This window comes from Plectropomus leopardus, chromosome 16, assembly GCF_026936395.1.
Source record: "Plectropomus leopardus strain MGB_pleo_1.0 chromosome 16, ASM2693639v1, whole genome shotgun sequence".
Classification (NCBI taxonomy): domain Eukaryota; kingdom Metazoa; phylum Chordata; class Actinopteri; order Perciformes; family Serranidae; genus Plectropomus; species Plectropomus leopardus.
In genome coordinates this window covers 25,650,028-25,662,393 of record NC_142191.1, presented here as the reverse complement: position 1 = coordinate 25,662,393, position 12,366 = coordinate 25,650,028, and the positions used below count along the sequence as shown (strand labels likewise).

Below are 12,366 nucleotides of genomic sequence, written 5' to 3'. Positions count from 1 at the left end.
TGTGCACTACATTACCTCAATACAGCATCTCTGTATCCATTTAATAGGAGTGTTTATGTGTATTTTTGACAGTATTTATAATCATACCACTACTATTTTTATAGTAAATACCCAAGTATACAGGAATACTGTGAGCCTTATAACCATTAATATTATTTCAACTGTTTGTTTATTATTTTTAGTCAGCTATATCAACTGTTTATTTAGCCTTTTGCTTTTAGCTAGCCATGTCAACTGTTTGTCATTACTTTTAGTTCATTATTTCAATTGTAATTTTTTTTTAAGCTAGCCATTTAAACTGTTTGTCCATTACTTTTTAGCTAGCTATTTCAACAGTTTATCTTTTACTTTTAGCAGTGTTTGTATTTTACTCTTAGATAAATATTTTGACTATTTGTTCATTACTTTTAGGTATGCTATTGTAACAATTTATACATTACTTTTTCAGAAGTTTATCTTTTACTTTTAGCTAGCTATTTCAAGTGTTTATTGTCATGAGTTTATCGAGGATGTGAGGGTACGCCATTCTGTGCGATATGGGGTGCCATCCTGTGAGGTACATGCTCTGTCACCATTGTGTAGGCTATGCGCTCGGTCCAAAAACAAGATAGTTTACAAGGTTGGTGTATGTTAGTGGGGCCTGCAATCTAGTCTTGGGCTACCACGTCACAGGGATCTATGTTGTTTATCAAGATTAGATTGTCCAAACACCAATGATTGATCGCTGTAGCAGGCAAAGGTAATGCAGCATGAGCCTCACAAGATGGCGTCCTAGTACAAACAGTTTAAAATGTGTGCCGTCAACTAAACATTCTCTGTAGCCTACCTGTCTCAGCTTCTTTGCTTGCCTGCTAAATAGGTTGTATAAACTCGTAACAGGTAACACTCGTGTTTAGTCTTAGAGCTGACTCAATATAATTTCAAATTAGTTAAGCTGCAAGTCTTTGCTCAAGCCTACAATACCCCTGTTTGGAAGCCACAGATTTAAAAAAAAAATGGTTTAGTGTTCTCAAAATTAAGCCAAAGAACTACAGAAATGCTGAGTCGAATGGGACAGGGTTTCATCATGTCATGACGGGCTCAGTGTAAACGTGGACCTCAGAGGACTCAGGGAGCAGCTTTAAACTCCATAAAGAGCCCCTCAGGAGCCCTTGTTCTTCTGGGTGCTGACGCCAAATGATCATCTTGCTTTGCAAACAGGAAACGCTGACATGACTTCCACCCAGAGGACGAGGAGGAGGAGGAGGAGGAGGAGGAGGAGGAAGAGATGGTTCAGATCACTGCAGGCTGTAGTCGGAGCATTGGATGGTGGAGCAGTGAGACGTTAAGGACAGCAGCTGATGGGTAAGACAAACAATTAGGTGTACTAAATTTTTACACAAGACAGCTGAAGGTGACCTAGAGAGAGAGAGAATTTATGTTAGGCTAAAAGGAAATGTATTCTCCATTTTGCATGTTTTTTGTGGAAAAGTTGCTTTATTAGAGCTTTCTTGTTTGGAAAAAGATGTGTTTTATTTTTCATGCAGGGTCCTTTAAGTCTAGACATCGGCAATAGAAATAATTATTATTTCAAAAAGTAAAAATCAAGATAGATGCCTTTCATGCAACATTTAACCACTATCTAATTTAATTTAATTTATAATAAATGTCTGAAAGTGCTCTTAAAATGTCAGCTGCCTGCAGGAGAGATTATAGTTATATGGCATTTCTCCTTCTATGAGAATCAAATGTAGTCAAATATAATTTAATAAAATATTGTGTCCCTTTAGATTGGAAATTAAGTATAATCTCCTTAATCTGGGAAATATTGTTCACTTGTGGTTGATTTAGATTGAATGAATTTGAATGATGAATTTAGATTTATTCCACATAGGCCTAAACTAAAAAAAAAACAAAAAACAGTCAGATAAGCAGTGCTGGTGAAACGTTTAAAAAATTACACATGCAGTTGCACTGACTAAGATATTATTTGAATACGTCAGTTCAAATTGAAGTTAATTAAAACAAAGAGGAAATAATGCTTCCTGCATTTCTGTAAATGTAATATTAAATAAAATAGAAAAAAAAAGTAGTGACACACGAGCACAGAGTGCAGCTTGAATTCATCATGAACAAACAAAATTTCTCCTGATGTTGCAGTGCGAGTCTCTTAAATGTCTTGATTTTAAAGATAAAGCTCCACCACCAAATATGAATAAATTATCATAATCTGTAGTAACAGACAGGATTTACAATAAGATTTTATTTGATATGATTTATTTATTATTCTGAGGCTGTTAATGATTTGTAAAATGCTTTTAAACAAAGCAGGATTTTTTACAATTATGATCAGATGAGAAAATGCTAATTATCTTTAAATGGACTCATGCAATGTGAGAAGAACTGAAAATGATACGATCAAAAGAAAGACTTATTAGCACTGTGATGATAATGATCCGCCTCCTTTAAATAGCAAATAAATCAACACAGCGAATGTTTATTTAGCATTAAGAGTTCAGGTACACAAATCCTTGACCTCGTCTGTCTTTAGGCCTGTTAAATATGCAGGCTTTTGTAAAAAAAAAAAAAATGCTTTTGTAAATAAATTATATTAGAAAAGAACTAGTCTACTCAGTTTTTCTCGAATGGGAACTAGAAATGCAGCTAATTTAGCAAATTCGCTAGATTTCTTTGAAAAACGTGAAGAAGAATAAATGACCCCAAAATTAGCAAGAAATCAGTTAAAAGTTCAAGAAAATTACCTGAAAACGAAAAGGAAAGTAAAAAAATGTACTTAATGAGATAACAATTCTGTTTAATATTTTTTAAATGTGTAATTATGATAATTATCAATAGTTTTCCTCGTGTTTTTCTTTTTCTCCTTTTAAAAATACTTTTCTAAATCTACTAATCCCTTTTATTTCTTACATTTCTTACAAGTTGATCATTGTCTTTTTTCCCTGTATTTTTGATAGACGTAGGATCAGTTTCCTCAGCGTTCAAAGGTTAAAAAACCTGTGAAAGGCATCCGAGAGCAGCACGACAAAAGTTATATCGAGCCAGATGTTTAAGGTCTGATTACATTGTGCGATAAAATTTCGATTGTTTATGAAATAAAAATCGAGAAAATGTGGTCTGTTTTTCAGAAGCTGCAACATCAGTTTGTTTTGAATTTTTTTGCACCACTAATGAGGCTGAAATCACATGGAATTTCTAATAATTAAGATCGATAAAAATCGATACTTTAGCCTGAGTCCCGTGTTTGTGTCCTGCATGCAGAGCAGAGCTACGGGGAGGTGAACCAGCTCGGCGGGATGTTCGTTAACGGCCGGCCGCTGCCTAACCCGGTGCGGCTGCGCATCGTGGAGCTCGCGCAGCTCGGCATGCGGCCCTGCGACATCAGCCGCCAGCTGCGCGTGTCCCACGGCTGCGTGTCCAAGATCCTGGCCCGCTACAACGACACCGGCTCCATCCTGCCCGGAGCCATCGGCGGCAGCAAACCCCGGGTTACCACCCCCGCCGTGGTCAAGAGAATCCGGGACTACAAGCAGGGAGACCCGGGCATCTTCGCCTGGGAGATCCGGGACCGGCTGCTGTCGGACGGCGTTTGTGACAAGTACAACGTGCCGTCTGTGAGCTCCATCAGCCGGATACTCAGGAATAAAATCGGGACTCTTTCACAGCCGCATGAGAGCAGCAAACCGGCTCAGACTCAGCTCCAGTACGGACACATGTACCCGTACTCCTCCTACAGCGGGCCCGCGGTGACCCCCACCGGGACCAGGACCGGCAGCGGCCCCGCAGGACACGTCGGTCTGCCGCGGAGCTGGCACAACATTCTGGCCTTCATGGACCCCGCAGGTCGGTGGAAACACTTTAAAATCACATTTTTTGAAAAGCTCTGAAACTTTTCCCGTGATACTGTGACGTGGCCTGTAATAATGTGCAGGCCCATCGTTTTATAAGCCATTTTATTAGAGATCATAATGATAATATTCAAACCCAAAATCCCTCTAGCCTACGTGGTAAATAAACCCCTAAATTAAATACATTAAATATAATATCCGATGTCCCTAAAGGTCTATTGTTATAAATTTCTTTCAAAGTCAGACCTATGCAGTTGATATTTTTAGGGAACTTTTATACACTTTTATTTCAACTGTTTATTCTAAACATTTGTCCAAATAAAATGACTTTGTAAAGATGAAAACGACTGTAATAAAAATAAATCTCAAATAATTTAAAAGTAAGATAATAATAATAAAACAAAAAAAACCCCAAACAAACAAAAAGAAAACAAAAACAAGCACCACCAAAACAACATTAGGGTATTCTGTTTGTAGAAGCAGTGCGTTTTGAGATAAACGTAAAATAAATAATAAAGGCTGATAGGGCCAACTGCTGAGATATAAAAATATATTTTATTGATTTAAAAAATACATTTCAATTCATACTATTTATTTAATCGAGCTCATTGTTGGTTTAAAAGCTGTCAAACTCAAACATATTGAATTAACCTCCAAAATATCTAAGAACTCTTAACTTTTCATTGCAGATGGATCAAAAGAATCATAACTAAAATATTATTGACTTGATTTGACTTATTTTAAATCTTTTATTAATTAACATTTTATTACGGTTGAAGGGGGTGTTTTAATGCATTTCCTTGTATTATAATTTCCTCTGCCTGTGTTTCAAATTAGTTTGCCTCACTTTGAACTTTATAATCCACACATTAAACACGTAGGAGAGAGAACGAGTAAAGAAAAAAGGAAAAAAAAAAACATGGGCTTATGATATGTTGAGCTTATACAGCTATAGATACAGTTTTTATGGCATCGAAATAGAAACCAAAAGTGTCACAGAATACATTTGAAGTTTGATGGTGTGGATTTGCAACCACCGAAAAATCAAAAGCAGGTCAAAATGCACTCAGAGCTCATATGTATCTTTAAAAATCAACAGTTATGTTTTTTTAAACATCATCATTTAGTGCAGTAAAACTTTTTAGAAAAGTGTTCAATTTCAACTTTGATATAATACTACAGCTTATATATTTATTTCTTTTGGTTGCCTGTCAGTTTTTGTACTGATTTTAAAGTCTTTCTTCTTTTTCCAAAGTGCAGGACTGACACTGTAGTTTTTATGCTTCTTTTATCCATCTTACTATTATCATTTATTTAAGCAATTTTATTATTAACTTTCAATAATCTCAAATTGTTTTAATGTTTCCATTTACTGTCTAAAGATTAGCTTGTCTGTCATCTAAAGCTCTTGGGCACTCACCTGTATGAAAGGTGTAAATACATTCTGACTGAATAATAGCAACAATGTGATATATAGCTTCAGTGACATTTTCTAGAAATGTCCTAGAAATGTTTTGTTTGCAGTTTAAGTTTTGGTTTGAGTATCAAAGTCTGATGACTTGCTTATTTCACATGACTATATCTTTTGATGAGATTTTTTCTAGTCAAACCAATAACTCATCACCAAAAACAAAACAAAACAAAACAAAACAAAACAAAACAAAAATGATAACTGAATCTAACTTGTATTTGACTGAATAACTGACAGCATGCAGCAGATACTTTCAGGTAAAAATTGTTCTGTGATTTGTTAAAAACATCTCCCAACCAACAGCTGCAGATATGAGCTAAAAATGTTCAATTATTAGCTGTTAATTCAGTGTGTTCATGTTTTCCGTTTAGCACTACGTGGATCTGATGGACATGCAGCCAAAATGGAGGATTGGACCAGTATGACCAGTATGACCAGCAGCAGACCGTTTCCCTCTGGAGTCAGTGGAGCGGAGAAAACCAACAATGAGCCGGACCTCAAATTCCAACAGCAGGTAAATCAAATAAACAGAAACTCTCATTTGTGTTTCCAGTTTTAGAAAAAAAAAGACTCAATGCTGCATAAACTTTTAATTAATTTTAACAAATAATTACAGGGGCTACTAACAAAGAAATGCAAATAGATAAATTGGTCAATCGGTGAGTATTGAATTTAAAAGGGGTTTATTTCTTTAAAAAAACCAAAAAATTTTTAAGCAGAGCACATAAATAGGATTGTGTTTTCGGCTATGAAGTTTGATTCAACAGCTGGTATTTTTCCATTTGGTGGCACACAAAATACAATGTAACTCAAGCTGTGATTGGCTGATCATCGAGGCCCATTTCCTGTTTTCCAGCTGGTTTAAGAGTAAACTACAAACAGACTGTGGATCAGTGTTTAACAGAGAGCCAACTTTACTGACACAAAAAGTCATTTCTTCAGTCAGAAATCCTTCTGTTTACTAAGCAGTGAATAAAGTTTGTATAGTCTGATTATGTGGTTGCCATGGTCACATGCAGTGTAATCATCTTGAGCTCTTATGAGGTTTACAATAAACTAATTAAGGCCAAGCATTTCAGTAACACTGGTATAATGTGTGTCCTAACTACGTGTTTTAGTGCTCATGCACATGTCTGTTTGTGAGGACAAAGTTAAGTTTGGGATGACGATGTCTAGAACCTGAGGACATTTTTGGAGAGTCTGGACAGTTTTGGAAAATGTATTTTTTAAGGACAGTTTTGGAAAGTAAGGACATTGGTGAAAGTGAGGACATTTTTGGACTGTGAACAAATCTGTGGGGAATTGGGAAATGCTGATACGCGTGGAGATGTTTTGGAAACTGTGGACATTTGGTGAAAATAGGGGTTATTTTGGAAAGAGAGGAAGACTGTGTAAAATGACAACATTTATGAAGGGGGGGGGTAGTTTTTTTGAAACATTGAATTTTGAATTCTAATTAATTTGTGAAGATCTGTTAAGTGAATGGTTTAAACAGCTACATGCTGTCTGATTTTGTAATGTATTTATGTTTCCTCAGTCTTCTGGTTATGTCTCAGCTTGTGCGTATTCCCCACCAAACCAGTATGGCATGTATGGAGGTCCAGCAGCCAACTACATGAGCGCTGGTCACCACTGGCCGCCCCAGACTCCCAGTCTCACTCCCAGTCTGACTCACAGTCAGGCTCATCTCAGCCCTTCAGCTCCACTGGAGGCTGCAGATTTCCACACATCCTTCAAACTTCCACAAAGAGATGGTGAGACTGATTTCAGCACTCTTTTAAAACAGATTTTCTTAATATGTTTAATGTGATCCAGATGTTTTGTTTCCTTAACAATAATCTGATAGGCCCTTATTATTTAGGTAAAAGTTAATACCATCTTTTAGAAACTGTACATAGTGACTCTAACTGGTAATTACCTCACCGCCCCAAATTCTCAGTTTTTCTGCAGCTCACTGTTAATATTCACAGTTGTGTTTCAGTCTTCAGATGCTGAAGAAAAAGTTGACTTTATGGCCGGGCTGAAAATAACAAATCTAAGAAACAGTTGTATAAAAAGCCACAGGGCTTCCATCCTGTGTTTGAAGCTATAAAAACACGTTTATTTTCTGCTAAATGCTGCGTTTCTCTGCTCGACGACCACTAATGTTTGTGTTTTTAAGAAACAGGGTTTAAAAAGGTCCAAAATTACACAGAGGATAAACTGGTCCTGTCGTTATACACTGCTCAAGCAGAAAATACAGATAAAATACACATGATATAATGGCTCGTGCAGGCTGAATACTGTTTAATTTGGCTGTCGTTAACGAGACTGGTAGTAAAATTCACCTGCATAACACGCATAAAACATGATTCAGCTTTCATGGTTTATGGTTTTCAAACAACGATTTGCGTACTTGGTAATTTAGATTATTATATTTCAGTTTTTACTGACTCTGAACAGCATTCACAATTAAAACTGGAAAAGTTCAACAATAATGATCACAAATCTGATTTCCAACCAGCAGCTTTAAGCCTCATTACAGCTGCTTGTAAACACACAGCGGGCAGAACTGGTGCTTCATAAAGCTCAGCAGACAGATAATGATCACCTGAGTTCAACAAGTTCACATTTAAATGGTGAATAAATGACCCTTTTCCTTTTTTTTTTTTTAATCTCTTATATCACTATAATACAAATATTTTATATTATATGTCACTGTTTAAATGGACTAATGATAATGATAAAGCATTACAGTAATAAAGCAGATATAGAACAATCCTGATAAATGATTTCATTTCTGCTGTTTTTTTTCTGCAGAGGACAGGAAACCTCCAAGTCCTCTGTACAAACATCACAGATTGTCTTCAGCCTCGTGACGACTGAGGCAACACAGGAAGATCTGATGTGATGCTGAAAGACTAAATGTCATTTTTTTTTTTTTATTATTATTATTATTTTTTTATTTCTGATGATTACTGCTCCAGACTCCAGCCAAAGACCTGAAGAAAAACTCTTTTCTGACAGTTAAACTCGTCCATGATCAACTCATCTCTGGACTTAATTTAGTGATTCGTTACATTCCCCAGATATGAGCAGCATACAGACATGCAGTGAAGGAAAAACACGCCTAATGCACACAGAAAAGTAATTACATCGCCTGTCTTTTTTTTTCTCATTTTAGAGCTGGGGTGGGGAACCATCGGCTTCCGGGCCGTGTACGGCCCACGACACCATTTGATCCGGCCCGCCACGCAGTTAAAAAAATAAACATAAACTCCGGGGAAAAACTTTCGACAGAAATTACTTTTCTGAGATAACACTGATGCATGTCCGAGTCAGGTTCAGGGTCAGTGAACACAACGCGTGAGGTTGCGTGCCGTCGCGCGATAATATTGGGAATTGACAAGCGATATGTGTCATGGCGAGTGCCAAGAAAAGGAAGGTGGATGTCAAGCATAATACATCAAATATGCCATAATACATCCATGGCGTTTTCCAGGAAAAATGGATAAACGAGTATTTCTTTGTCGAAATAAAAGACAAACCACTTTGCCTAATTTGTGGCGCTGGCAAGTGATGAAAAAGCCAACCTCGAGCGCACTTACAGCTCGACACATGCTAAACGGGACGAGCTGAACGGACAAATGCGTTTTGGTAAAATTGACGCTCGTCGTCAGAGTTGGGGTGTCCAACAATCAGTTTTGAAAACCACAGACTGACAGAGACAATGTGAGGGGGACAAGTTTTGTGGTGAGTGAATTAATAGCTGAGGAGCTGAAAGCTCATGCTGAAGGACTTTGTGGCGGAGTGTCATGTAGGGGAGACCGGGGGCAATTGTAACATTTTTTGGTTTTGATATCATTACTCGAAAACTTCTTGAGCTTTTTGCTTACAGTTTTATGTAGGTAACTTGCATCTGTGCTCTACTTGCTGACCGCCATCATTTGTTTTTCACAAGCAGCATTAGAGTCACGATACTGATTGAAACACAAGAGGACAAATATTACATCTGTCCCCACATGCGCAGGTGATTTTAACAACACTTGTAATACCTTCATATAAAAACCAAAGACAAAACTAAACTCCAAAGGATATAGATATAGTTATTATATTATAATACCTATTGAAAAGTTGATTGCAGTTTAATTTAAACTGTATAATTAATAATATCATGCATGAGAGGTCACTTTGTCTGTTTGCAGGCAGAGAAGGATGACCACAGTGATGTTTGAAAAGTGTGTCTCAAGAAGTATGCTTCATCTTTTACTGCAAACAGATTGACCTGTGAGTACAGATGAAGTACCGTTCCACAGAGCACATAAAGTTCATGGTACTGTCTCATTTCCGTTTGGTGTAACTTGAGATGTTACAATTGTTCCCTGTATAAAATGTGTGAAATTAAATGGGGCAAACCAGGTTTTGAAATTGAGTTTCAAAGCTAAGTGAATACTACAAACCAAAAGTAATAGCTGAAAAATCTGTTGATTTTCAGCAGTATTAAGACAGTAAGTTAAGAAAACTTACAATTAAAAAAAACACTGAATATATTGAAAGCGTAAAAAATTTGCTCATGGCAAATTCGGACTAGGGTCCAGATTGAAAGGCTAAAGATTTACTAACTGGACTATACCACAAATTATATAGAGTAGTTACCTACTAGAGTATACATAGACCTTTAAATTGAACACAAACATTTTTCTTAAATTATTAGGTATAAAAAAATCTATATTGATGTCTGTGCTTAACAAGGCACCTTTTTACTGGTGTTTGGGGCAATTGTAACAGAGTGTTACAATTGCCCCAGTACCACCCATGACACAAGCTACCCTACATGCTAGAAGCAATGAAGCTAATTTTGAAAAATAAATCAAATACAGATTTAAATACAAGACCATTAAAGGTAAAGACAGTATTGAAAAAATACTGTCGATGAAAAAACCTCAAAAAAAGAAAAACTGCAACAAGTATGAGATATCAGTTTGTCCTTTGCAGGCAGAGAGGGATCATCATAGACTGTGCATGACGAGTTTCATAGTTCTGTCTCATTTCTGCCTGCTGCACTTTGAGATGTTAAAATTGCCCTGTGTAACAATTGCCCCGGTCTCCCCTTCTTGTAATAATTGTGAAACTGTGATAACTGCGGTTTTTCATACTATCAAAATCCATAATCGTTTCATCATATGTGTTCATAAATTTAGCATGGCCCTCGGAGGACTTCATAAAAATTGAAATGGCCCTTGATAGGAAAAAGGTTCCCCACCCCTGTTTTAAAGGTACAGCGGACCAGAAATTAAACATGATACTGCTCACAACAAGATCTGTGGATTATCTTGAGTAACCAGGTCATGATTTATGGCAAGAGACATTGCTGTTGAGTTTTTCAAATACATGTTTTTGACGCTTGTAACCATCTAGTTTCATTATACCGGAGAGAATGCAGACATCTCTACAGCCGATATCTCCAACGCTCACACCACAACAACTCACAATACAATCTTGATAAAAAATACAAGAATAAAAAGATTTATTTTTATTTTGGGGTGCTATCTGTCCCTTTAACATCAAAACAGAGTGTTTTTTTCTCTTTCACCCTGAATAACAAAGGCAGTTTTAAAGCAATAGTTCACTTTGTTGCTGAGTTCTCACCTGACCGTTGCTTGAACCTCCATCTCTTTCCATATTTCTCTCATAAAAGGGAAAGTTTACTGTAAATTGCATTGGAATTGTATCGTCTTGTTAAAGTATTTTGGTAAAGCTGTAAATATATTTTTCTATGAATGTGCTAAATAAAGACATGCAATAGAAAATGTATGTCGTGGCCAGTTTTCCAGATGTTGCAGCAGAGCAGAGAAGAATAACAGATGGTCAAATGTAACAATAAAGATATATTTTTAACCTAACAAAATATCCAGAATTATTACAGTGTGTCCATGACATACACAGACGGCGCAGATCAAATATTTATACACACTGAAAGTAATCCAGGGTTTTGTAGTATCGTCCAATTTCAACATTGTTTCTGGCTACTGAGGAGACACACAATAAATCTGTTTTTTGTGAAACTTTGTCCCACATGTGATAAACATGTGAAATGTGTTTGACATATGATTTATTTTTTTTTGTAGTATCTTTCATAACAATGTGGCTGAATATATGAAGGGGTTATTAGTTTTGGACTCATGAGCTGTTGCGGGTAAGCAGAAGACTTTTGCAGGTAAACAAAAAAAGGTGTAAGATGATCCATCAGCAAACAGCTCAGAGTAAACAAAGGCTGTCCATTAATGCGTGGACAATTGGAGTGGTGCTAAGACGCAGACTGACAGAGCAAACATCAGGTCTTTGTTTAAAACTGTCTCTTTAGGAAGCGTTTGAGTCATTTAGGAAGCCTGTTAAGTCCTGATTTTCCTCTCTGTGATCTGCTTTGTGTGACTCTCTGAGTCCTCCTGTCTTAAACTGTCTTCTGAGACATTACAGCATAGGTTTAGAGTTTAGAGGAAACGTTGTTTAGATAAACTAGGTAACTTATCGATTGTTGGAGTACTGAGAAGTACTGAGAAGTACTGAGAATTAAACAACAAACACTTCATCCTGCAGTTTAACAGAAAAACAATTCATTCAAAATCGCCAAGTTTGGACAAACATGGTTTTCACTGGAGAGGAAGAGTATAAAAACAAAAAATAACATACTGTATAATGGAGTAAAAATATACAGTTGCATAAAGTGGAAACATTAAAGTTAAGTACAGCTCAAGTACCTCAAATTTATACTTAAATACAGTGGCAGTACATTTTCTAACATCCTGTCTGATAGTTTGACCATCAACAATCCATTTGTGAGAAAAAAAAAGTTTGCACGAAACATTTCTGCGAAACCATGGATACGTTACATTTTTACATTATTTTGTTGCAGATTCAATGAACAAAAACTCGCACACACGTCACACGCTGCACGCCTCACTTCATCAGGTTAACAGGTTTATCAGGTTAACTGATGAAGATCTTTCTACCGAAACGTTGTTATTAAAGTTCACTCTTGATCGCAAGTGAGGAGAACAGTGTGCAGGAGTT

At 36.6% G+C, this 12,366-nt stretch overlaps 1 protein-coding gene across 5 annotated transcripts in view; it reads left to right on the top strand.

Annotated features, from left to right (window-relative positions):
• The first annotated feature begins 1,200 nt into the window (after nucleotides 1-1,200).
• The window catches only part of pax1b (paired box 1b), a 53,932-nt gene continuing 42,766 nt past the window's right edge, over nucleotides 1,201-12,366 (top strand). For 2 of the 5 annotated variants that reach the window (XR_015779181.1, XR_006106643.2), the window contains exons 1-4: nucleotides 1,201-1,344; nucleotides 3,259-3,840; nucleotides 5,688-5,830; nucleotides 6,854-7,070. Coding sequence is in view for 2 of the 5 variants with exons in the window: in XM_042503756.2 (XP_042359690.1) it covers nucleotides 1,341-1,344; nucleotides 3,259-3,840; nucleotides 5,688-5,830; nucleotides 6,854-7,070; nucleotides 8,116-8,174 (1,005 nt within the window). In the remaining 3 variants the exon portion in view is untranslated. Of the gene's footprint in view, nucleotides 1,345-2,954; nucleotides 3,052-3,258; nucleotides 3,841-5,687; nucleotides 5,831-6,853; nucleotides 7,935-8,115; nucleotides 10,240-12,366 lie in introns of those variants that run through there. The other 3 variants (XM_088089601.1, XR_015779180.1, XM_042503756.2) reach the window with 3 other exon arrangements.